General features: G+C 35.7%; 1 protein-coding gene across 6 annotated transcripts in view; it reads right to left on the bottom strand.

The window, feature by feature from the left end:
• Positions 1-27,692, bottom strand: part of DPH6 (diphthamine biosynthesis 6) — a 214,742-nt gene that overhangs the window by 94,777 nt on the left and 92,273 nt on the right. For 5 of the 6 annotated variants that reach the window (XM_061998613.1, XM_061998612.1, XM_061998616.1 and 2 more), the window contains 3 exons: positions 26,430-26,561; positions 22,087-22,216; positions 18,577-18,751 (listed from right to left, as the gene is read on the bottom strand). In XM_061998613.1, the coding sequence (XP_061854597.1) occupies positions 18,577-18,751; positions 22,087-22,216; positions 26,430-26,561 (437 nt within the window). The remainder of the gene's footprint in view (positions 1-18,576; positions 18,752-22,086; positions 22,217-26,429; positions 26,562-27,692) is intronic. The other variant, XM_061998617.1, reaches the window with a different exon arrangement.

The raw sequence follows: 27,692 nt of genomic DNA, 5'->3' as shown, positions 1-27,692 counted from the left end.
TTTGGGAGGTTATTCTGCTTCCTCAAAGTGAACCACCAACCTGCAGCACATTCTTCAGAACGTCCCCAGGACAGAAAGCAGGCACATCTCGGCACAATTCCTCTCTGGCTCAGGAGGTGGCAGTATGACCCCATGAAAGGAACCTGCCATCTGCCTACTATTCCACAGCCACATTGCTGAAATAAACATGTTTCATACCCAAAGAAGCATATATTTTATCCTGTGGCATAATTTACTTATAACATTAAAACTCAAACATGGAGCAATTTGTAGCAATAACTATGATTACGCTGTTAGTGGCTCAAATGTCACTGTCTAGATTAGGCTAAATGATACCTAGCACCAAAGAGCTTCTGTGATTTATTTTTTATTATCACTGGTAGAACTTGCATGCTTAAAATTATTCAGGTCTCTCGATGACTGAGGCAATCATAGAAAATCTTACAAGAAATTATACAAGCTTTAAATCATAGCCATGCTTTAAAATATATCTAAACATTTTGGGCAGGTAGATATTCTAGATATAAAAATAGAACTTCATGATAAAAATACAGGATATACTGCAGAAGGAGTATTAAAATATATCACAGGTTTTTTCAGTTTGCAAGACTGAAAATTAAAAGGGTTTAGAATCAAGAAAAAAAAATCTTGCTTTATGAAATGAAATGTATGTTTAAAAAAATTCTCAGAAATAATAATAAATATATTTATTAAGCTGTTTCACTGAAAAGGAGAGAACAGTAAGATTTTAAATTACTGTTTGTTTTAATTTATATCTCAGCTAATGGGAATCTTTCCCTACCTATTTATACAGTGAGAACATTTCAATCCACAGGAACTCAGTATTACAGATGATATTTCTTTTATACTAGTACTTTAAATTAGAACAGAATTTTTATTTATGAAAAGTGAAGTGTAAGCCATACTTTCTAGTTGAATAATCTTTTCAGAATGAATAAACAAACAGTAGCTAAAATGCAGACAAGTTTTACTTTACATTTTATAGTCTATGCTTTAATGGAATCTTGCATAATTGGCTTGATGCTTTACTGAGTCTTCACACATGCCTAAGTACATAGCACAGACCCACATTAAAGTATTACTAAGAAGAGACAGGAAGATCTTTAGCTTTATACTTCATTCCCAGTGAGACCCAAACCCTCAGAGATAAATGACTATGTGAGCACCATTTCAGCAAAAAGCACTGGGCACACCCTGTGCATGCTGCGGCTTGTTGACACGAACCAGGGCAGGCAGACACCAATAATACATGAAGTGCAGTTCAGAGGCAATTAGGATCAGTTGTCAAGGCCAGGCCATTAATGAAAGAACATGTCAGAGGAGCTGGAGACTTCAATGGTTGAGGGCAAGAAGGCGATTTAGTGTGACAGATCGAGTCCTTCCAATGTCCTCAGTGGTACATGCTAATACCAGCCTTAACAACCTTTTGTGGCAGTGTATAATGCAACTAACATGGACTTTGATTCAGCAAAATGACTGCTGCCACTGTTAGTCTGTCTCACTCCAACAACAGTAAAAGCACTGCTACAAATAATTACCCACTTCCTACCCCCTCCTCCATTTAATACAGTAGTCCTTTATGCATGCCATAGTCTTTCCCACTAGAAGGTCATAACGTTTATCATGCTGTTTTCTTTTCTTTCCATTCGTTAATCTGTTCTGAAATTATCCTATAAAACAGTTTTGTTCAAGTAAAAGGAAATTAACTATAAATTCAACATTATCTCATGTGACTAATAATAACCACAAAAAGTGCAAACCAAAATGTCTAAAGGATTCACTACTTATTCTGTCAATATGCAAGGAAAATGCTGCAACATAATTATTAACATCATCTACTGGATAAAAAATATATAGCAAATTTAACCTGTACAAAATTGAAATCTAGAAGCATTATGTGTAACTTGGCACTTGGTATTTTTTCCTATTGTTACAGTCAGCACTACCAAGTACGAATTTTTATAAAATATTGCAGACCCCAAATTTTTAACACTCAATTACAGGATGTGAAAGGAAACATAAAGGTAGAAACAAAAACCTGAAAAAGGAGTTCTATAGTAGGCATAGTATTGAAGTGAGGAGCAACATCTCCAGTGACACAAGATATTGTCGTTTATTTATAGAAGATGTGATCTGTTTTACAAAGGACTGTTTTAAAGTAACTTAAGACTTCTTCACTTTTTAAACAATTATCTAATTTCTGAAGTATGATTCTAGTATTAAGTACCTCTTTCAATATGAACTTCTAAGGCTTTGACATTCAGGCCAGGTGAGAATATGCTATCCCATGCATTTAGATGTGAGAAAATTGTGAGGCCAGAAATGGCAGGAAAAAAAATGGTTAGTCATATTCACTAGGACTCCCTACTCATTTCAAGGGGGAATTTATAGACATGTTGAAGTAAATACTGTCCTATCAATGATAAAAATAACATCTTGAGCCCTATTTTACTTACCTTATATCAGATGATGTGGTTCTCCCCTATCACTTCTTTCATTTGGCAATGCGCAAACTGACCTTTCTAGAGGCAATACTTACCTGTGAGTGACAGAAGAAACTATCTCCACCAGGATGAATTTCCTTCTCTCTCTTCATTTCTCTCCACTTTGCCCACTTTCTGTCTGACTTGGTTTAGTTTGTCTATTTTTTTTTCCATCTTTCTTTCTAATTCTAGAGCTAACGTCTTCTTAATCGACCTTTGCCAACATTCCCTCTTCAACCCATAGCTTTAACCTTTTAAACGTTTGTTTGGTTTTATTTACTTTACTATTGTTTGTTTCTTTGCAACCTTCTATTGCTTAATTTTATTCTTTGCTATTTTCCTTTTCATTCTTTCTTTTCATCTTGCACCTTTGTGAGCTCCTGGACCCACTGAGAAAAACCCCACTGACTACAATGTGAGTAAGCTCTACTGCAAGTACTTACTTAGCACTAGATATACTACCAACATCTGTGTCCCCAACACAAGTAGTAACTGGTGGTATTTAACATCATTAGTAGTACCGATACTTTTTTGACAGAGTAATGTATAAAGGAGATAATTTTTACACTGTACTATGATTAAGGGCCCATGGCGCAGTATGAGAAGAACATTATGCAGAAATTTAATTTGAGATAGCAGAGATCTAGCATATTATAAATAATATTTATTTATTATGTATTATTTCTATTATTTACTATTTATTTATATTATTTCTATTTAGGAATTAACATTAAAAGTTAAGCATATGGCTAAACAAGTTAATCTTTAAGATTTGGATTCAAACTGGCATTTAAAATTCTATCTTAAAAACTGATATCTCTACAGATATGTCAGTGATTATCATACTCTTTTTTAACAAGAGTCTTGATAAAAAAATGGAGAATATTATCAGAGGAACATTTTAAATCATTAGACTGCATTGCAATATTTTATAAAGAGCAGCAGAATCTCTAGGAAACTTGCAGAAAATAGGATATGCACATTTAAAGGATATTTTCATTGTTCTTTGCTTTTGTGTAATATTTCTTCTCTTTGTTTTGTGCACTTATTATGCATTTTTAAAATTCATTCTAAACATTTCCTTCAAGATTATTATTCTCTTTTGCAGATACTTATAAAATATTTCTTGCACAATTACACAATGCTTTTTGTTTATTGACTGAAGTTTTAATGATATGTTACTGGATGGTTTGGTATATAATTATCATAAACATAGGAATCAATAATTATCAGACATCCAGATGACAAAAACAATTATCTAAAATAACCTTCACCAGAAATATTTAATATCATGAAACTCTGAAATTTTACTGAATTTTTATATGTACAATATAAGACATCCTTCTGTAGAATTATAATAAATCTTCTCACAGAAATAAATGAGGCTTTAACATAATGGGAATAGGAACATTCTTCAAGTAAACTGCAGAACTGAACACAAGTAAAATGATAATATTAACATATTAGAAATGGCAATACTTCATAATTTAGTGGTTTACACTAAACAGGAATTATTTTCACTATCCACTCATATATGTACGCATACTTTTCTTCTGTTTGATAACAATTTATTTCAAATGCCTGGAAAAATCAAAATACATTCCAATGTAACAGATGCCTTGTGATACAAAGCTTGCAACTTTAAGGAAAAAATCTTGCTTCTTAAAGAAGAACTCTCTCAAGGTTACTAAAATGAGGAAATAAAATGGCAAAGAAAGAAACAAAGAAAATAAGTATATCATATCAGGAAAAAATTCTTTTCTCATGAAATTTCAGTGCTGGTAATAGCAGCAAAACAAACACAAGAAATAATTAGAACATAAAATAACTTCTCTATCTAATACTAAGAAAACATCTTAGATTTACACAGTACCTTTTTATCTCCAAAGACCCCAAAATATTTCAAAACCAGTTTTCAGGCTATTTAAGGGAAAGTTAATTCAACACTGATACACAACTCCAATTGCAAAGAGAAGAAATAGGTCTCACTAACACCATATAATAACTGGGAGAAAAATAATCTCACCTAGTAGACAGTGAATGTGCAATTTTCAGTACAATGGAACAGAATTATACAACATGAACTTGACTAGAGTTTTTGAGCGAAAGCTCTGTTTTTTTGAACAAACAAAAAAGATCTCAAAAATTGGTGCAGAGATATCAAATCCTGGATTCTTTGAGCCTAGGACAAGTAAACCTCTTGGCATAGGCATGAATGTAAGCTTGGTTCTTCCATTTTAAGCTGACCTAAAATGCAACAGTCAGGATGACTAGGAGATGTTTCCCTGTTTTGAAAATGTTGTCGTGTCTCATTATAAAGAGCTACTAAGAGAATGTTCTGAAACAGAATTCTCTCGAAGGATTTCAAGGTTGTTTTTTTTTGTTAGGCAGAGTTTGCAGTGAGAAACAATACAACTGAACTTAGGGATAGAATGCGGTCAATCCCTGAAACATTAACTAGAGTTGAGCTGAAAGCTGTGCCTCTCTAACAATGGACAGTATACGAGAATGTTGTCTTGAAATAATCATGGTTTTTTTTCTAGTTTTTACAATAGTAAAAGGAAGCTTGGTCAATAGAAATCAAAGAACAAAAATTATTTGTGGTCCATTGGATTAAAAAAGAAAGGGTGAGAAAACAGCTAATAACCTATATACCCTTAAAAGGCAGATAGCCATGAAAACAACCCATACAGGCTGTCAAGACAACAACCAGCTTTGCTAGCACTGCCTGAGGAAGATAGATCCCATGTGGTTTACTTGCATTGAAAGAGTGCAAGAAGGAAAATAGTCTGAAGAGCAGCTCAGTGCTTTGGATTAAATTCCCCAACTCAACTGACTACTGTTTCATCAGTAAAAAACATCTAAAAGAGAAGACATTCCATATTTAAAATAGATGCCAGAACAGGAGTGGCAAAAGCTCATTGCAAAGAAGCTTGGCACATTTTTGAAGTGCAACACTATTTCAGTGTGTACTGATATGGAGGGCACCAATACTTTCAGTACTGTAGTAAAAATACAGTTAAGCTGATTGGGAGGTGTTGGTGCCTCAGTATAATAGGACTTTTGCAGCAAAGTAAAGGTAGAGAAATTTCTAACTTGATGTCTTGTAACATCTTGTTAGTTTTGGATACTTTCCCATATAACCATAAAACTGGACTACAGCAGAAAGTGTCTATTAATGAACAACCAAGAATAGGACAGCTGTAGGAAACAAGTGAAGGGGAAAGAACAGTACGTCCATGTTAGTGTCCCAGTAGGTACACAGTAACACAAGTGTCCTTACAAGTGGAATCTGGGCAAATCTGGTAGGAGAAATAACAGTTACACAAAGAATCAAGACATTATTTCTATACATGTTAGGGAATGTCTAGGGATGAATTATTTAGGCCACAGCATGGCTCACAAATGGTTAACTCAGTGAAAATTCAAAGAGAACATGATGAGCACTTCAAACCTGTCACAATAATCACATAACCGAACCTCTAGAGAAAGAGACAATGTTTCAGTTACTGAGCTCAACCCTCAGGCTTTCATGTATCAAATTTACAAACGAAAACAAACTGGATGGGGGATGGAAAGATTTGTGGTGCCAAAATGTCAAGATAATGTACTGGGCCCAAATAAATTTGCCAATAGTGAATGCATAATTTTGAAAAAAAGATGTCTGAACTCTGATTAGGATCCCTCTCTTAAAACATACTGAAACAGAAAAAAAAATATGAATAGGCATGTTGATAGGAAATAATGTGGGTGATTGGTCTGAAACAAATGCAACAGCTTTTGAAGCTAAATACAAGGTGAGGAGAACTACATAAGTATCAATTGTGCTATCTTTATAAGAATGCTGGAAGCTATGGAAGAGAGATTTCAGAAGATGAGGTAAAGGGGAGAAAGAGAAGGTACTACTTAGGAAAGACACTAAGACAAGTACGTTATAGTCTCTAAAGGACATAGAAGCAAAGGAATATTATAGTGTACAACAAAACCACTGCATATTTTTAGAAGAATTACTTTATTAATGATATTAATGTCATTATTGTAATCATTAATTAAATAAATTTAATTAAGATCACAGTAGAATTACAAATTTGAATCCTTATTCAAATCTTCTAAAGATATTTTTGTGAGTTTCTCTCAAGGGCCATGACAGAGAGATTACAGAATTGTTTTATGAGAAACGTTTACTTGGATAATTTTTGTCCTTTACTGACTTTCTGTATCATTCAATCTGGGGCATATTGGTGGCTGAGTTTCACTTGCAAAGTTACCATGAAAACACTTGACATAAATTCCCACCCTGGAAGTGCTAGTATAGAATACAAAGCCATTAAATAAGTCTGTCATAGGGAGTGTTTATTTTAGAGATATCTTGGTAAGTTTTCTGTTTCATACTCAGGCATATTCTTGATCCATTAAGTGTATTTGGTATTGCACAGCATTTGCTTCTACACATAAGCTCACCAGTGCTAGAAGGCTGTTTGAACATTAGGATGGGTGCTGCTTGCAGGACTTTTCTAGGACGATTTTTTTTTTAAAGCAGAATCTCTTTCCTATTATGGGCTGTAACTGTGTAATGACGTTCCAAACTTTCTATGGACAGATGGAGATAACTAAGGATTTAGGATCCAGTAACGGCATTTTCTTTCAAGTAATTCCTAATACTGCATTTGTGTGGCTCTTTTCACAGTAGTGTTTCTACTGATTGAAACTCCCCTTTTGATGACTCAGATGAACATACTAAGTGTCCTGCTCCGAATAAATATCTTATTTAAGAGTCTATTTGTATGTTACACCTTATAACAGTTTGTTACAGATTTTTATTTAATGGAAATACATGTACTCATGTTTGCTCTACATAATGCATTTTCTAGGTCACAGTTTTGATACTGCTGATAACATCTAGGAAAGTAATGTTAGTGTAAGAATGTTCCAAAGATGGTTCAGCAGAAATCTGATAATTCCTGAAATTATGGTGGAAATCAATAAAGGAGTCCAGGTTTCCAATTGAGACAAAATTTTCATCTGTGCATGTCAGATATGCCATTGTATCATAATACAGTTATTTTAAAACTATTTTTCAAGGCAGCCGGTGAAAAGGCTTGCTACTTGTGGGGCTACTTTCATGTTCATTGTCGTATAAAATCTGGTACAGTTCAGACTAGTGAAAGCAGAGTTACTTTCATGTGGAAAAACTTTTATAAGAAAAGGACTAAAATTTGAAAAACTGAACTTTCAAGGAAGTACCATCTTGAGATGGCAGATGGACATACAGACTAGAGGCACTGCAGATCACTATGAGGTTTGTTGGTTAAGAGGGTCTTTCTACTATGGAACCTGTGGAGAAAGTCTCTTTTCTCTGTGGTAAACTTGATATATGCCTAACAAGGGACTGAGGTGAGAGTTTCAATGATGGAGTAGTAGTAGATGGAGCTTATGGTAGTAGACCGGCTCAGGTTCCCTTCTTTTGGATCTGAGGGAACTAGTAAATAATCCAAAGGATGAGAGATAAAGAGAAAAAGTTGCAAGTCAGAGTGAATACTTCTCTTCAATCTCAACAGGAAGTGAAGTAATAATCTCTTTGAACTCTCCCTCTGGGAGCTTTTGTGTCAGAGTCACTTATGGAGCCCTTGTGGTTTATGATTACTACAACTGTGCCTTTCACTGTTTCTCACTTAATTAGTACTTGGACATCAAATCTTAAGGATTCTAAAGCACTTCTCCCAGTGACAGTTTCCGACTGTGACACTTATTGCTGGTTATTATGAAGCCAAATCTTTTTCAAAGACAATCAAAGTAAAATTTGAAGGCGTGATTTTGTACATTATAACATTTTCAATTGTATGTTTTTCATTATATTCGTGATCTTCTGGCATTTGTCATATGAAGCAGATGCACTAGGAATGGCTTCAAAATTTTTTTTGGAAGGAAGTGGCAAAGAAAAGAATCTTCTCATTCTCTACCTAAAAATAATTATTCCTCTGTTTCATATGTCAGAAACACTGGTCTCTGCCAAGGACAGAACTGCTCAGCTTGTTTAGGCTGATAATGTAGGATAAGATTGGGATTAGATATTGCCATGTTAGTTTCTCACACAGTTGCTTCCCTTTTTAGTTGTTTTTTTTTTTTTTTAATCTTAAAGCAAAATTTCAAACCAATCTCTGGCATCAGCGCTTCCTAACCTAAGAAATAAAGCTCTTTATGAAAGCAGAAGTACAGTACATTGTAATATTGACTCCCCTGCAACAATGGGATCAGCAAGCAGACAGCAGTGAGGACTATAAGTTTAAATTACGATGTCCCCTTCTTGGGATATCATGAAAGAAAATGGTTGATCATTTACTGGACTAAAGTTTACAATGGTGTTCAAAATAAAGTAAGAGACATGGTTTCTATTATATTGTTGATACTATGGTAAAGATTTCATTTGAGTAGAAGGTACAAGATTGAACGTGTCACCAAAGTTAGCCTATCACTAGGATGAGCATATCGCTGACATCACAGGTGGCTGATGAGATTTAGCTGGACATTGAAACACAAGGCTGAAGATTTTCTTGTCTTGGAATTGGCTTAGTATGACTTGGATCACTACTAACTCTATGTGCCCTTTACAGAGATATATGGAAAGAGGGTCTCTTCAAGCTGATCAATGTTAAAAAAAATGAAACATTCCTTTGGACTTGATGAAGGCTAGATGAGAAGAAAAACCAAGGTCCCTCACAAAAAAGGGTTAGTAGGAAAATACACATTTTACTTTCAATAAAACTCTTCAGGTACCAAAGGATTGTGCCTGAAAAATCAAGGCAATGCTTAGGAGAATTGAAAATATGACTGCCAGCGTGCACTCAGTCATGCATTGCACATGTTCAGTTGCTTGGAAAGTATGATATTCACGTCAAATCAACGGAACAAATAGCTAGGTGGAATGGGCTGTTCATAGTAACCAGCAACTTAGAAGTCATCTTCATTACTAAATCTCAGGCAGGTTTTCCATTAATGTCAATGTTGCAAGCTTTTCACCCATAAATTAAACTCTCATACATAAAATGTAAGTATATGAGCAGAACTCAGTGGGATTCCTCCCATATAGAGAGGTAAATTCACACATAACTGCTCATAGACTTAGTGCAAAACCAGCACATTTCCATAAGGCTGCTAAATGGTGGGCCACCAGCCTTCATATGTTTCATTATCAAAAAAGTATCCACATCTTCCAATAATTTAACTGTAATCAGAGGCTTGAAGCTTTATTAGAATATGGGAAAATAGTTTGGTTTATCAGTAAACATAAGGTTACGTACGCTGAGCATATAGTAAGGTTTGAGAGCTGTCAGAATAATGCTGAAGTCTAAAGCACAAAAATGCTAATTCCTCTTAGGTAAGGGAAAATGCTGTCCGAGGATATTTTTAAAAGGTTATTTGCTATTAAATAACTAAAAAAAATTCTAAGATCTACAGAGAAAGCTTTTTAATCTACTCTCTTTGGTGTTAAATTCCCAGTTCTGAACTAGAAACTTACCTGGGATTTACAACAGCCAAATTTCCAAATTTCCAAAGCAGCCAAATAGAACCAATGTAGTGTACTACATTGCCTCAAACTGAGAGTTGAAGGACAGACTCTAAGTCAGATGGGAAGTCATGGTCTAGGACTAAAGACATTCCAGTGTCCATACCATTTCTCTCTCTCCCTCTTAAACAAAAGACAAAGGTTTGCTCTTTTACAGTATAGTTGAAGAAAAAGTTGTTAACTTAATACAAAACCTAGAACACTTTTTCAGAGATTTTTCAAGTAAATAGAGAATTATCTGGTAATTTTTAGCACATACAGAGTAAAGCAGAACTGAGGGGTGGACACTCTGAATAACCCTAAGTCCTATATAACTCAGCTAAATCTGACAACAGTGTCTTAGCCCACTTTGTGTTAAATGATGGCCACTGTTTTGTCAGATATCAAGTCAGTGTAGCTTCATCTATTTTCATGTTTAAATTTTCTAACTGATGGCATGCACTTGTGGGGCACTGAGCAACTCAGTTCAGCATCTGTTTTCTGAGAATCACTTAAATGTGAATAGGAGCTGGGGTGCTCTTCAGTGTGAGCTCAGAATACCTAAAAGCACAAACAGAATACCTAAAAGTGACAGAAGCTTTCTTAGACATTTCTATTACTTTAAAGATTTTATTAAACATAAAGTTATCTATAACACTGTGTACTGACTAGTCTGCATATCTCACAAGTTGTACTTCATTTTTATGCTACTAGTTTTCTTTGCTTTCTGACTTAATCACTATTTCGACACTGAATCTTAGGGAAGAAGATGGAGAACTTGTCATGGTTTGGCCTAGCTAGCCCAGCAGCACCACAACAGTCTCTTGCTTGGTGCCCCCATTCACCTCCACCCTCGTTAGGATGGCAGAGGCCCCAGCAAAATGAGAGGAAAAAGATAAGCAAGGTTGCTGTGCATTAAAGACAAGGGCAGGGAGGGTTTGCTGCCAATTACAGTTCTGGGCAAAACAGACTCCAGTATTAGACTTGGAGAGGAAAGTAGGAAAGTTTATTCTACAAGAAATAGAACGCAATAAAAGCAAAAAGGGAGTAGGATGATGAGAAAATTACAACCAGCACTTTAAGATCTCCTTCCCCTATCCCTCCTTTCTTCCCAGGCCCAGCTCATTGTTCCTAATATCTCTACCTCCTCCCCCCTCAACGGCTCAGGGGGCAGGGAATGGGAGATGTGGTCAGTGTCTCACAGATGGGCTCTGATGCTTCTCTCTTGTCAGATGAGGATGACTCCTGGCATTCTTCCCCTGCTCCGACATGGGGTCCCTCCACCTGGACACAGTCCTTAATAAACTCTCTGGTGTGGGTTCTTCCCAGCAGCTGTGGCTTCTGCCAAAACAGGCTCCCTCACGCGGGCTGCAATCCTTAGTGAATATCTCTGGTGTGGGTTCTTCACCACGGTTGCAGTTTCTGCAGATAGAAGGTCCCTCCCTAGGGACATGGCCTCTTCTGGGCATAAGTTTAATGAGCTGCTTTGTTGTGGGTTCCTCCCCACAGTTACAGCTTCTGTGAATATTGGGTCCCTCCCTCAGGACATGGCCTGCTTCGGTTATAGTTTTAATGGAGAAAATCATTGCCCCTGGCGCAGAGTCTGTAGTGAAGTGATTGAGTTCCTCCCTTGGGACATGGCCTCTTCTGGCCATAGTCACTATAACTGGCACACGGCCTTTAATGAAGTAAATCTCTGCTCCTGGCTCGGGGTTCTTAGCAAAATGAGTTGCTGTCCCTGGTCTGGGGTCAGCTTTAGCAACATGAGTTTCTGCCCCTGATACGGGGTCATTATCAAAATGAGTCTCTACCACTGATGCAGGGTCTTTAAAGAAATGCCAACAAATTACTCCTTCACCAGTCCTCTCTGTAGAATGCAGGAGAGTCTCTGCTCCAGCACATCTCCTCTTCTCCTTCGTCACTGACCTTGGAGTCCACATGGTTGTTTCTCTCTCTTCCCACTCCTTGCACCACCAGCCAGAAGAAGACGAAAGGGCAGAGAGGGAGAAACAGGAAGAAAAAAGGAGGAAGAAGCCTCCTCTTCTGGTTTCTTCTTAAAAAGTGATCGTGGAAGAGTCTAATTGGCTCAGCCCCAGAAGTGGGTCTGGCTCAGAGCTGGAGAGAGTTTCAAGCAACTATGTAGAGAAGCCATCTTTACAGCCCCTTCACCCTTATCAGAAAAGGCTGTCATGTCAAACCATGACAGAACTCCATTTCAAGAATGAAAGTTGCATTATAATTCTAGAAATATGGCTTCTCTCACACAAATGAACTAAAATCAAAGACTAAATACATTACCTAATGAAACTGATCCTTTATATTTTATCTTTTCTTAACTTGGAAATTATCGTGAATTCAAAACAACTATGAACACTTCCAAAGTGCTCATTTACTTCTCTAATTTTGCTTTTTTTAACCTTTCATTCATAAATGTGTATTTCCTTATGAATTCTATATACTCTCATTCTTAGAAGTCCACTGTAAATATTTTTAAAATGTGACATCTACACTGAGAAAATTACTGCAATACCCATCATAATCAAAAGAGAAAGGTTTGCAAAATGTAAATATTTGCTCACAGCTGTTTGTTTTCCCAATTCAGATATAATTTTCAAAATGCGCTGTATTTTCCATGTAACCTGTTTTTCATCTGCCCAATTATAAGCAATGTTTTTTTCTACTACCAAAAATGATCATTTGTTTCTTTATTGTAGTAGATAAAATATCCTTTTATTGTTTCAGCTCAAAAGCTGTGCAGATACTACCCACTGTTCTTGCCTGCAGCACTTCACATTATTGGTGTATTATTTAATGCATGCCCTACTCTTTTATCAATTGCTTTTGAAGTAATATTAATAGACTAGAAAATTGAGACATTTATGAAGTATAGGCAGTGTTTATGAAAAAATCCATAAAATATGACACAGGCAAGGCAAGATAAAAGCAGCATTTTAATAGATTATGGCAAAGAGATCCTGTCAGAAGTTGACAACTGACTCCTCTGAGATCACTAATTTTTATGGGATTAATTCTTTAGTATTAAAAATGAAGTTAAATGTCCTAATTAATCTGTAAATAGCATACCCAGAAATAAACCTTGTGGCCCCTTCCTTGGAAGAGCAATACTTTTGAGTAATAATTTTGAGTAATTACTTTCAATTGATAAACTGAGGAAGATGATAGTCTTAGCTAAATAGCCACCTGGATCAGACTTCATGGTATGAATGAAGTAAGAAATCAGCATCATTTGAAAAAGATGCTTGTACAATAACTTCTGACTCTCAGAAAATGACAGATCACTCAGTTCTAACTAAACAGTTTGCTCTTCAGTATAAAAATCTATCCAGTAATTATAACACAAAGTAAAACTCTCATTCCTGACTTATGCAAGCAACAATATAATAGAGGGAAAGAATGGATTACAAAGAAATATAAGAGACAGGAATTAGGATTAAGTCATGAGAAAAAAGAATTTATTTGGTAACCTACTTCAGAATATCTTGTTTTCCATCAAACTATAAAAAGATAACAGAAAATAGCATATCAAACTGCCTGAATTAACTACCGATTCAAACACTGAAAGCTATCAACCTTTTAATATTCAGTTCTTTCTTGATCTTGTATCTATAAATGAGTTCAAATCTCCAGACTATGAACATAATCACAACAATTAGTCATTCCAAACAATTCCAACAAACAATAACATTTTATAAATTTCTTAACATTACTTCAGGTCTGTGAAATTGAAGATGAAGATTTCATCCTTTGAAACATTTTTAATCTGGGAATTTTTCGATTTCTAGACAAACTACTTTTATAGTGGAATTTTATAGTAATTTAAGATCAACTTATTATGACTTTTTAAGTTTTTGCAAACTACGTATAAAACTTCCATCAAAAAACACTTTCCAAACTGTATACGCTAAAATAATTTTTACAACTTCTAGATTCTGTATCACAGACCCTTCTGGTGCATTTTCTCCAGAACATAGCTCTAATGATGCTGAAGTAAAGATGAAAAGCCCTAAACCATTCTATGTAGAACTTCATTTACTATACACTTGTGTAATAATTCAGTAATTTTTGGAGCAGGCTAAGACTTTAGCTTTGGTTTTCTTTTCAGGAAGTACAAATAATTAAAAAAAAAAAAAAAAAATCACCCTTTGTCCTTCATGCTTCTACTTCAGATTCTTAGTTATGTCTTCATATTTCAGCTTCTTAGTAAATAAGAAACTTGGATCTAAATCCCCAAAACCTAATTTTAATTTCAAGTACTCTAACTGTACCACAGTCTTACCAGTCAGTGATGACTGATCCATTCTCAATACCAGTATCAATAACTGACTTCAGTGTTTGCATGCCTTGAGGCCTGAACCACAATTACTGACAAAAGAAAGGATTTACTTAAAAGAAGACAGCAGTTCTAATTCTTTTAATGCTTCTTTTAAAGATGTCTCATCTTTAAAGTGGAACTGCCTAGCTCCAAGAGGCAATACAGTTATTCCCTGATATTTGGCGGACCTTGTGATACTGGATGTGATTGTATGCCCTGTCCAACTGTGGCAGACAGCTTTGATCCACATTTTGCCAATATTTCTAACTAAACACAATGTTTCACAGTCAGGGCGGTTAACTTTCAGCTAAAAAGCATATGACAGATAAACAGAAATGAACAGCAAAGATTCAAAGTTCAGTTTTGTCCCATTGTTTCCTGACTAGAGTACTTACAGTCTCCATAGAATTCAGAACAGTCTCCAGGTTGCCCTCACATTATACAGTATTTTTTTCTGGCAATGGCTAAGGAAGCAACAAGAAGAACCTTCATACTGGTGACAAGGTTACTTAGAGATAGGACTGGCCATTTCAGTGCCACTGGATGTTAACAGTGCCAGATGTTAACAGTATCATCCCAAGCGTCAATCCCAGAGGAACACTATTTTAGACTTTAAACTGTTGACTATCACTTTTTTTCTCATCCACTGGAAGCTCCAGGTATTCTACTCCCCTATTTCTACATATTGTATAATATAATACTGTTGTTGAATCACAAAAGGAAGGAAGAAAACAAGTTCTGAGTTGCATGTATATGAAAAGCAGTATTTTAGAAGGTTAACTATACATTTAGGAATCATACCCTGAGTCACTAATAAGATTTTTTTTTTTACATCTTTCTATCCTCATCCTTCTTCAGCTGATCTCCAGTTGATAATCCATACATCCCTAAATGCATGGATTCCTTAAAATGGTTAAACTTAGTTTAACCACCAAGTGTGCTTTTGGAAAACTGCAACCAGTCAGGTAGTTTAAGTGGCCAGGTAATCTTTCCTGGTGTACATAATAGACAATGCTATTTCCAACATCACTTTTTCCTTTTAAAGGCATCAGCTACAAATTGTGCATTAAGCTTTATTGGACCATTTTCATTTTTGCTACAAGAAAAAGAACCAAGTCTTCTGAGCAAGAAAACATTAGAATGACTGCAAATATCACTATGTTAAACCATATGTGAGACTCTCTGTTTTCACTATTGTTCCCACAGTACTTAACTGCTAATTTATGACATCTTGACGATGAGAAAAATAAAAGGAAAAAATAATTTACTGTAAGGTGAAGTAAATAGAAAAAAAAAGCATCTAACTTTGATAAAATTCTAGGCATCAGTACACTGGAATCAGAAAGTAAGAAAACTGTTGATTTTTTTTGTTTGTGCTACTGGGTTCAGACTATGCAGATGAGAAAACTTCAGACAAAGATGTCTGAAAGATGGCTGAAACTGGGATTTGGCAGCTGTCAGAGGGAAAGAACTGAGATCACAAGGAAAAGCTAAAAGGTTCAACAGACATAACCAATTTACAGATGCATATATATGAGTATGTGTATAAAATACATTCTGTCACCATCAAATAATATTGTAGAATATGAGAGTAAAATAAATTATACTGTGGTAGTGTATTTGTTCATTTCTAGATAGAGTAACATTAAGAAACTGCCAAAGCAAACAAACACTAAATGCAAAATTTTTAAAATGACAATTTTTAAAAAAATTATATTAACATACTAGAAGAACATCTGGTATAAACACTCAACTTTCCACACATTGTGGTTAGTGTTTCAGTTGCACTGGTCTTTTTTAGAATTTTTTTTTTTCATTAACTATGCTCACAGTTCATAAATGCTCAAAGAATGTTCTCAAAAAATAAATAATCATGAAGAAGCTCCCAGTATAAATTTCTCACCCCAAACACTGCTTTGAAGTACATCTTCCTGTTGGCTCCCTGATGTACAAGAGAATTGCTAGCTTCAGTGAAGATGGTACGTAACCCATTTCCATGCAAGCTACCAATTACTGCTTAGTCTTGACAAATCCTCTAATCCATTGGCAAAACAAAATTAAAACATGAAAATAAAATAATAGTCTGATTAAACAATAGTGAGAAATAAAAACATAACGCACTTTCAGTAAAAATACCAAGCTACTACCAGCACAAACTGGGCTGCTTCCCACTGCGGAACAAAGATTTGGAGGAAGGCAAATCATGTATCATATATTCTCAGGCTGAATTGCCTAGTGTCTGTGGCACTACTATTAGAAGAACATAACCAGAAAACTTGTTATACATTACTGAGATCAGCTGTCTAGCCTTTACAATAACTCTGACATACTCTACATCCCAGTTTTTGACATAGACATCAAGATCAGCAGAGATTTCTGCACCAGCAAAACAGGTGAACTAAGAAAGATAAATTATCTCATTTCTTTAATCAGACATGAGTCATATTTGCAATGATATATCAATGAAGTTTCTCCAAAGGCAAAGATGTAAAGCTTATTAAATTTTATCTTTGCAGGACTATGCATGACATGATACAATTATGACCATATGCAGATTTTGTCTTGAGTTAATTTTCTTCCTAGTAGATGGCATGGAACTATGTTTTGGATTTGTGCTGGAAACAGTATTGATAACACAGGGATGTTTTAGTTACTGCCTAGCAGACCTTACACAGAGTCAAGGCCTTTTCTGCTTCTCACCCCATCCCACCACTGAGTAAGGTGGGGGATGCACAAGAAGTTAGGAACAGGGTAACAGCTGGGATGGCTGACCACAACTGACTACAGGGCTGTTACAGACTGTATGACATCATGCTCAGTTTATAAAGCTGGGGAAAGAAGAAAGCAAGCAGGGGATGTGTGGAGTGATGGCATTTTTTCTTCTTAAGTAACCATTACGGGTGACAAAGCCCAGCTTTCCTGGAGGTGGCTGAACACCTGCCTATCCAGGGAAAGTGGTGAATTAATTCCTTGGTTTGCTTTGTGCACACAGCTGTTGCTTTACCTATTAAACGTTGTTTATCTCAACCCATGAATTTTCTCACTTTTACTCAGAATTCAGATTCTCTCCCTCATTCCATGAGGGAATAGTGAGTGAGCAGCAGTGGGGAGCTTAGTTGCCAGCTAGGGTTAAACCACGACAGACTGTCAAGGTGCAAGACAGAATGTAAGAAAGTTTATAATAAACCAACTTTCTGCTTTCTCAAAAAAAAACAGATGGATACAGATGACAAATACCATGCTGTAACCACAAGGTTAATATAGTAATCTACCAACATTTCCTTTTGCAAATGAAACAAATTCCACATGACTTTCTGAAGCAACTGCTTTTGCTGAAATTTTCCATAAAATGGTACAAAACCAAAGCGAAGTACAATTCCATGGTGTTTATACTAGGTAGGTTTGCAGATTTCAAGAAGTTTCATGAAATTTAAACTGAAGCCATGTTGCTTAACATGTTGCTTGAATCAGTTTGCACACAGCAATTATTTGGACTGGACAATATATTATACATATTACTATTAGTAAGAAAGAGATATATGCATTCTTTGCAGCAGAAAAAGAGACTCTTCATCAGTTGCCAGAACAATACTAGCTGGGCAAGAGCTACTATATTAAGAAAAATATTTCCATTCAAATTTTTGGTCTTTTTTCCATGAAACTTCAGTAATTCCTTTTCATATTTTTAACAGTATGTAATATTCCCTTCAGTTTGTTATTAATATGACAAAAAGAACAGTTCTTCAACTTTACTTTTAAATGGTTTAGCAGTACCAAGAGCCTCAAGAGGGATTTCATTAAATAAGCACTTTGGGAATCACTTACCTATAAAAGGCTTGATCTTACTTGCACTAAATAAATAAATTTCAGATATTCTTGAATTGTGGTTATATTCTGAGAAGATTATAGAAATGTATGTGCAACACAATTTCTTGGTCTAATGACAAGGTACAAGACAAGTAGTTTGTTCTTGAGATTTTCTGCAAATAATAATTTAGCCTGACTTATGAACACAGAATGAAAGACTGATGAGTGTTAAGTTTTTATTTTGTCCACAAGTTTTAAAGCTATAAACTTAAAATGGGCATTTTAATGTTTTTTTTTACACATTTGCATGGGAGAGAAGGAGAATTTATAAGTGTACTCATTTCAGTAAACTGACACATAGTTCACATGAAGTAACAAACATTTCCTACCTTGATGGACTGACTGTAAGGTCCTATGCTAGCAGGTGCCCAGTGGGAAATGCTCTGTATATGCATGACCAGCTTGTCATCACGTAATACATCATCTGCTGTAGTGTCATACTTATGTGCAAGGCAGTCAAGGCAAAACAGTACTCCATCAGGTAACAGGGTTTCCACACATACTCTGAAAACATAAGACAATTATTCTTTTTCAAACTGAAAGTTTGCTTGCACCAACCTTCAGCATTTATTTTTCATGGGTTTGTCATTTGAATACTATGCTATGAAATTGTGTCAGGAACATAAACCAAAAGCTATGGCATTGCAATAACCTGATAGCATTCACACTGTTATCTCCTCTCCAAATAACGATCAGCTTCATCATTCCAGCAAGGTAATATCCATTACCAAAGAGCAACAAAGTCCATAGCCAATGGCTCATTTCTGTTTGGTTATTTTTATGATGGGTATTACATTATTAAGAATACATGAGTTGTTTTATTAAAAAAAATCTCAACCATATAACTCTAGAAATGCCGGATAAGTAATACTAAACAGCCTTCAGATTGAGTGTAAGATTGTCATATTTTTGCCTCCATGCATTTTTCACTGCATCTCCTTCCAGTAGTCAGACTAGAGGTTCAGATTTATAAAAAGCAGCAGCTTATTGTTCCTTTACACCCTTCCCACATGTTACTGTGCAATACTGAGCCTATCTTTCTGTTTTACTTTGAGTTGCGTGACACTTATGATAGGACAAAAAACTCGCTTAAGCATTCATTTAAAAGTTCATTTTTGTTTGCTGCAAGGGACACTGAGTGCTTGGATGGGCAGACAGACAGTCTGTTGCACGTGACCACCAGTGAAAAAGCAGTGTGCAATGTGTGTGTGTATGTGTGGGATATCAACATTTGAAAGCCTGAAAATAATTATACTTCCAGTTCATGCATAAAAAACTCATTTAATGCCCAGTAGGAACACAACAAAAAATTACTTGTTCTCTTTACATATCATAGAACAGAAACTTACAAAATTCTTCTCATCTTGCTTATTTCTTCCAAGAAATTATTTTCCCCTCTTCTCCCACACGCAAATACAATATTGTTTTCCTCATTACTGTTATCATAAGCATGGATGAATGGATTTTCTGCTTGAGCTGGTAAATTTTCAAGACAATTTTGCAAATTTAGTGGAGATCCACATCCTTGAGTCAATGCTTCCAGCATATTGCTTGTGAGAACTCCCACAACCAGGTCTCTATGCATAATGCAATGATGCAGCCATGCAAACCGCTGTATAATTTTTCTTCTGGACAAAATGCAACATAAACTCATTTGTTCCATAAGAATAATCATAAACAGCCATTTTCTTAATCTCTCTAGCTGGTATTTTAGTGATGGAAGACAATGTGGCAAATGTAGAGGCTTAAAACATGCAGCAGCATGAGAAATGAAGGAAGCTAAATTAGAAGTGTTGTAAGGAGAACTTAAGATACATAGAGTGGAGATGCATTTTGTGTAGTTTACAGCTGGGACTAGATCCCTACTCTGAAGCCAACACAACCAACACTTCATCTCTCTGTGATTTATCAGTCCTGGCCCACACTCATCATCTCAAAGATGCCTATTCCTTTTCTCTTTGAGTTTCTTCTGATGCCCAGACAATGTAGGATAATGTGAATCTCTGATCTTATACAGTGCCTTTTACTTATTTGTCATGCTATATTTAAAATTCATATTGCCATACTGCAATTCATAATTCTGGAATAAGAGTATAAAATACAGTATTTTACATAAAAAAATTGCTTAAATGTTGGTTTTAAAAATATGAACAAGACATGACATCTGACCTCACAGTTCACCCCGCTTTGAGCAGAGGATTGGACTAGATGACCTCCAGAGGTCCCTTTCCAACCTGTATTAACATCTTCCAAGTTGAATTTTTCAAGTTATAGCAGTTCTGCATATTGAGTATGCTTAAGAACACAAATTACTGTAATAGGAAATAAGCCCTTTTGACAAAGGTAATAAAGAGTTTACAAGTGAAAAATGAGTTTTAACACATAACTTTTAAAGAAAAAAAATATTCAGAGGCTACCCAATTTCCAATGAGGAAAAAACACAAGACATTCAAATAATACATGAATCACAGAGTGCATACCTAGATCATCAAGCTGTTTCATTAAGTCAGAGATGGAATTGGATGCAGTGTTGAAGACTCTGTACAACAGATATTAAAAAGCTATGATTTGGTGATCTATGAATGCAAGTGTTATCAGTGCATTCAGAAGTCTGAAACTATTTCTCTTCTTACTTGCACTCCTGCTGAATTTGTAAATGCAGCTAAACTACCTACTAACAATCATTATCTGATGGTAACACAAGACATTATAGAACAACCACACTTGGATGAAGCCAAAGCACCATCTAGTCCAGTACTCATCTTCAATCAAAACCAAGTGCATATAAGTAGGCAAAGAAAAGGAACAGATTGAGTATATATTAATAATGTCTTGAAATAATTCACAGTATCTCATAATGTGCATCTTGGGCATCTCCTCAGCTAACAAATTTTCTTTTGTATTTAACATAATAAACAGAACAAGGTGAATAAATTTTGTCACAGGGACCTAGAAGGTTCCAAAACTTCTTTTAGGATGACCTAATAATCACTGACAGCAAGGCTTCAGAAAGGCTTTTGCAATCCCATAACACAGTCAGAGAGAAGCTACTGATGTAAGGGCTAGTGGTGTACTCCAGGAGTCTATAATGTGTCCAGTGTTGTTTAAAATCTTCATTAATAATCTGGATGATGGAGCAGAGTACACCATTGGCAAGTTTGTGGAGGACACAAAACAGGGAGGAATGGCTGATCCATTAAGTTTGTATCACCATCCAGATGGATCTGGATAGGCTGAAGAAAGAGGCACAAAGGAACTTGAACAAGTTAAACACAGAAAAGTTGAAAGTCCTTCACCTGGGGAGGAACAAACCTGTGGTCCAGTATATTCTGGGGGCTAACTGGCACAACAGCAGCTTTGTAGAAAAGGATCTGGGAGTCATGGTAGACACCAAGTTGAACATGAGCCTGGAATGTGCCCTTGTGTGGCAAAGGGGGCTGATGATATCCTTGGCTTCATTCAGAGAATTGTTGCCAGTGGGTCAAGTTAGGCAATCAAGAAAAGCAAACAAAATCCCACCAATACAAAAGAATTGTCAATTGTCAATTCAATGAAGTCACAGAGAACTGAGACTTGCAAAAAATGTATTGTTCTTCTGTAAGTCCAGAATGGGGTGGGGTGAGGTAGTGGGATAGCACAGATCTTACAGTAAATCTTAAGGCAAGAATTTCCAATCCTTGAGTGAGCAGCCCTGATGTGATTACTCCAAAAGGCAGCAAAAGCCTACTTCTAAGTCTGTGAGGCACAAATGTTTGGACAAAAGCTTCAAAAATATGGTAACAATAATTCAGTATATTACAGTGTATCATAAACAGACTGTCACAGCAGTCTAATCCTACCTTGTTGGTGGACACAAATCAAATTCTGTCACATAAACTGAATTTATAACATTGAAATCTTTCATGCTCTTCATATACAGATGAACCAAAATAATATCCTTCAGTTCTAATTCCTCAGAAGTCATAGCAGCTGCAAGATAAAAATAATACAGCTGTTACAGACAGAATATTTTAAATGTGTGGAGAAAGTCAGCATAGACATTCTGGTTACGTGTAACAAAATCAACTGATACCAACAGTTGTCTAAACATGACTGAAGGCTTCACAACATACTACCCTTCCCTGCATAATATCTATACTTTCCTGAAATTCTTTCTCCTGTAGTTTTCCAAATATAGAGTTACAGAATACAAAGAAATTTTATCTATACCGAGCAGTGGTGAATTTTTGCCCCAGGAAAACAAATCATGCATTAATGCACGTAGATATGTTACAGTCCAAATTCGTTGTATCCGTAAGTTTTATTACCTCATATTTTTTTAATTATTTTCAGTCTATGACAGCTAGTAATCTATAAAGAACTTTGAATCAAAAAAGGACAGAACTGGAAGGGACAATAACAGGTCCTTTAGTGCATCACCCTCTTCAAAGAAAAGATAAAATACTTATATGTTATTCCAGATGGATGCTTGTCTAAGTTGTTTTCAAACACTCTCACTGCAATAATAATCTCAGCATAAACAAACAGTTATAAATGGCAAGACAGACAGTAGGAAACACAAGTAGCCACAGAAGAAATAAAGGAAAGATGAGAGCAGAGGAAAGTTCAAGCAGACAGTTAAAGAAAAGATACTGAGAAGTCAAGACCATGGGAATGTGTAAGCATAGAAGATTCTAGTCCTAGTAATTAAGGAGAATATATTACTTCTACATAGTCAATACCATAATAAGATATGTGAATCAGCTCTGCACCATGGACCTCTTCTAACTCGTGAGCAGAAGAAACTAAATGAAGACAAAATCTTCTCTGAATATAGAACATATATAATAAGTCCCATGTAACCTAACTTACATGAGGTCATAAAGCTCTTCTCAGTGTAACTTTGATGATCTTGTCAATTTAAGTTACACTGTGTACCTGTAAATATCTACATATTTGTTTTCTAGTGGAAAAGCTACAATACTACAAAGACAACCTCTGTTGGCTATTAAAATCAATAGTGAGAAATCAATACTTTTTGTGCAAATTTTTTGGTGCTTTTATAGACAATTCAGCAGATGGTACACCTTCATAAAAGGTTAGTTTGGTTGCACCAATACTGAATTTTCCTCCAAATGTCTCAGCTTTACTTAGTCATACTGTCATTACTGCTGTCAATATGAAGAGAGGAATTCTCACTGACAGAAATGGAAGTATGCACTAAGTGATAGAAGAGCTCACATATGGAACTCCTATGAAGTCGTCTTCAGAAATATAATCTGAAAAATTAGCACACAATCATAATTCTGTCCAGAAATATAAATGTATTTCAGTGTTGCCTGATAGCAATCCCTAGGTCAGTATTAGCTAGCATGTTATCAGTCAAAGAGGAAACAAAGACATTTTTCAATTTTCCAACCAGCTTTTTAGTCAAGAAGAGTTCGGCTTGCAGCACTATACAGAATATTGGAGTGGGAACTGACCAAACTGACCTCCCGTTCTAAACTTAAAATGTGTAAGTCAACAAACTTACTCTAATTTGTGGACATGTAACAGTATTAGAGCAAGCTAAAGGCAAAAAGATTTGGATAAACTTGTAATTTCTTTTTTTTTTTTTTTTTTTTTTTAATTCTCCTTAAAGTAAGTAATAGTACAATCCCCTTTTCCTTTGGTTGAATTTGAGGAATGGGAAAGAATTTCACCTTTGCTTGTATGTAGAATAAACTTTACCTCCTAAAGAACTTTATCTAGAGGAAAGACATAAATGATGGTTATCAAATGGTTATCAACCTGACACTTGGGCTCTTGTCAAGTTCTGTTTCCTAAGGAAAAGATTCTTACACAGCATTTCTCCACTTTTATAAAATATGAAAGTGAAACTCCTCCTTAATAAGGCAGAACTGCCTAAGAAGAACTGACCCAAAAGATAACAATGGCAGAAGTACAGCTTAACTTTTTAAAAAACGAGTTATCCAGCATCCTTAGACTGAGAGCCACAAAAGACAGTTTCTCAACTATCTACAGGAAGTGGCTGGCTTCATGGAAGGTTTCCATCAAGTTTACAGAAGAACTATGTCTCATAACATTTAGTAATAAATTCCCATTTCCGAATTCTTTTGGCAGCACTTGTCCTCTTCAGAGGTGATTAAATCAATTCCCTCAGCAAAGAGAATAAAAGGACTGTGCTTATTCCATTCTCACAGCACTGAAGAGTAAACTGCTGTACAGAGTGTAAGCATATACTTAAATTTCAGAAAAAGGTTTTTGCATATTTGCAAATAATTTGAGTTCTCAGAAACAAATTCTTTCTTCTGCCATGACAAATCTATAATTCATTCAGTCTTCCATATCCATTTCCAAAAAGAGAAAAATGAAAGGAAATGTTGAGAACTGACATTTTCTACCTAGGATCACAAAATTTCTGTTGGATTGTTGTTGGTTTTTTTTATTTTAATGCAGCCATGCAACAAATTTGCTTAGGCAACTGCAAAAAGCAATAGGACAAATCTACTAGTCTAATAGGACTACTGGACTAGTCAGAAGCATAATCTTTTTAACAGATGCCAAGTCAAAAATATATGCTTGTAACATCTGATTTCCATTCAAAGATATTGAGAATAAAAGAAAATATTACACAACCCTTTTGCCTCTATTTACAGATTATGTCCAGAAGATTTACACTAAATATTACCGTCTTTTACTAAAAGTTTGGCCATGTCCATCTTGCTGGTTTCCAAGCAATGAAAAAGTAGATTAATGACCTTCTACAAAGTGTAACTTCGTTGCTGCTGAAAACAATTTTAGGGTTTCTCTATCATCCTATATTGAATCACGAATACTAAGCTGCACATGCAAAAATTAGGATTTTATAGGACAATATCTCATGCAAGAATATAAGCCTATCTGATTATTTCAATTTTTGTAAGTGAAGACTGCACAAATATTCTTCATGTAAATTTTACAATTAAAAAAATGTTAAACAAAACAGAATTATAAACATTTTATTTATATGTCTTTATCTAGTAAGAGGAGTATAGTAAGAAATCTGGATTTCACCATTCCCAGGTCAGCAATTTCTCCTTTACATTAGGCATATAAATAGGATTTATTGCTACTGACCCAATCCTAGATACCAAAATGTGTAACAGCTTTCTAGAAAACTTATTTTAAAATTATGCTAGCTACCACAGTGCTTTAGCAAATAGGCAGCATCCATAGCACAACATGCACACTTACACAGTATATCATAGAATCATAGAATAGTAGGGGTTGGAAGGGACCTTTAGAGATCACCTAGTCCAACCCCTCTGCAGAAGCAGGTTCACCTAGATCAGGTCGCATAGGAACATGTCCAGACAGGTCTTGAAGACCTCCAAGGAAGGTGACTCCACAACCAATCTGGGCAGCCTGTATCAGTGCTCCATCACCTTCACAGTAAAATAGCTTTTTCTTATATTTAAGTGGAACTTTTTGTGTTCCAGCTTCATCCCATTACCCCTTGTCCTGTTCCTAGCTACTATAGAAAAAAGGGATGTCCCAACCTCCTGACACCCACCCTTTAGATATTTGTAAATGTTAATAAGATCTCCCCTCAGTCTCCTCTTCTCTAGACTAAACAGCCCGAGTTCCCGCAGCCTTTCCTCATGTGAAAGATGTTTCATTCCACTGATCATCTTGGTGGCCCTGTGCTGGACTCTCTCCAGAAGTTCCCTGTCACTCTTGAGTTGAGGAGCCCAGAACTGGACACAGGACTCCAGATAAGGCCTCACCAGGGCAGAGTAGAGAGGGAGAAGAACCTCCCTTGACCTGCTGGCCACACTGTTCTTGATGCCATTGGCCTTCTTGGCCACGAGGGCACATTGCTGGTTCATGTTTAGCTTATTATCAATCAGGACTTCCAGGTCTCTCTCTGCAGAGCTGCTCTTCAGCAGTTCGAACCCCAGCCTGTACTGGTGCATGGGGTTGTTCCTTCCCAGATGCAGGACTCTGCACTTGTCCTTGTTGTACAAAAGCTATAAAGCTAGTTACAAAGTGAGTAAGAACTGTGGAAATAGTGTTACAGTGATAGAAACACAATTCTGGCTTTCTAGGACAACCAGACAAGCAGAACAGTTAGCTATAAAACCTTATGAAAATACAGATTTTTACTTAATACTATATTAAAAACAGTAATGGTGAATAATGTATTAACTGAATAAAGCACCTTGGAGAGAACAAAATGCTTCTCTTGCTGCCTCTTGAGCATTTTTGCCTTGTGATGGAAGGAAGTGGGCAGTGATACCTGAAAACCACTGGTAACCACTCAAGGATTTTCCTGAACTTCCAAAGATCTTAGCTATGGGAATGAAGAACAGCAGTGTCATTATTATAACGAAAGTTTTCAGATTAACCAAGAATATATTTTAAACTGTTTAAGTAAGAAGTACTTCTACAGGGAAAAAAAAAGTCACAAAATGTAAAAACATCTTAAAAAAATATTTACAAACAGATAAAACCCAAACCCTTAAAAGTGTGTGTACTGGTAATAAAGGTTCCAAACACTACTTGACAAATCCTTCTCCTACACTGCCTTCAGAAAATATATCTGCAAGTATTATATAGCTGAGAATTTGAGAACTTTCTCTCCTTACTTCTATTTTTGTTGACATTTTATCATTTCTCTGCAATACAGACTCTGCACAAGGCATGGCACTGAATGACATAGGAAAAGATTCTAAAATTTATATGCCAATTTTTAATGGAAGTTAGTTGTTTAACCCGGTTCTGATAATCTTAGGAAATGCATAATATGCTTGGTTATTTTTTTAACTAAGTACTTACTCATATTGAAGAGCCTAAATAGAATTCTGTATGAAATAGAATTCTGTATGAAGTTTACTAACTGCCAACATAGGGTAACAGTGATGTTGTGGTATTTCAATGAGGTATCAACCTACATACTCTGCTTTATCTTGATTATTCACCTAATGTTTGAGGTAGTGCTAATATCAGGCATATGATTACTTACTGCAGTTCACCTAAGAAAGAGTAATTTGCTAGGCTGCTAAACTTGATCATGCGTGTCACTCTGAGGTTGCTTGGGTGTGGACAGGTTCATATACTATGTAAGCAAGTTGAACAGTTGAATTTTGTACTTCATTTTAGAGTCTGCTTTTCTATCTTCAACTTAAAACCACTATAGCATGGGTACAGGTGTGGTTAGATCTTTTAAATAAAACTCAATCCCTCCATTCAAATGATTATATTAATTTCTTCCAGGCAAACAGAACACATTAAAGTGTGTTTTCTGAAAGAAGAAAAGAAAAAAATGGATTATGCTCCTGTAAAACAACTTGAAATGCTCTGTTACTATAGATTCATTTAGTCCTTCCAGAAAACTGACTTCCTTTTTTTTTCAGAATGGTTATTAAAAGTCATGAACATTCTTTTCAGGAGTGTTCTTACAGTAATTAACAGTGTATCCCAC

Source organism: Colius striatus, chromosome 6 (genome assembly GCF_028858725.1).
Source record: "Colius striatus isolate bColStr4 chromosome 6, bColStr4.1.hap1, whole genome shotgun sequence".
Lineage (NCBI taxonomy): Eukaryota > Metazoa > Chordata > Aves > Coliiformes > Coliidae > Colius > Colius striatus.
Note: the sequence above shows the minus strand (reverse complement) of the source record. Positions and strands in the feature narration are given on the sequence as shown.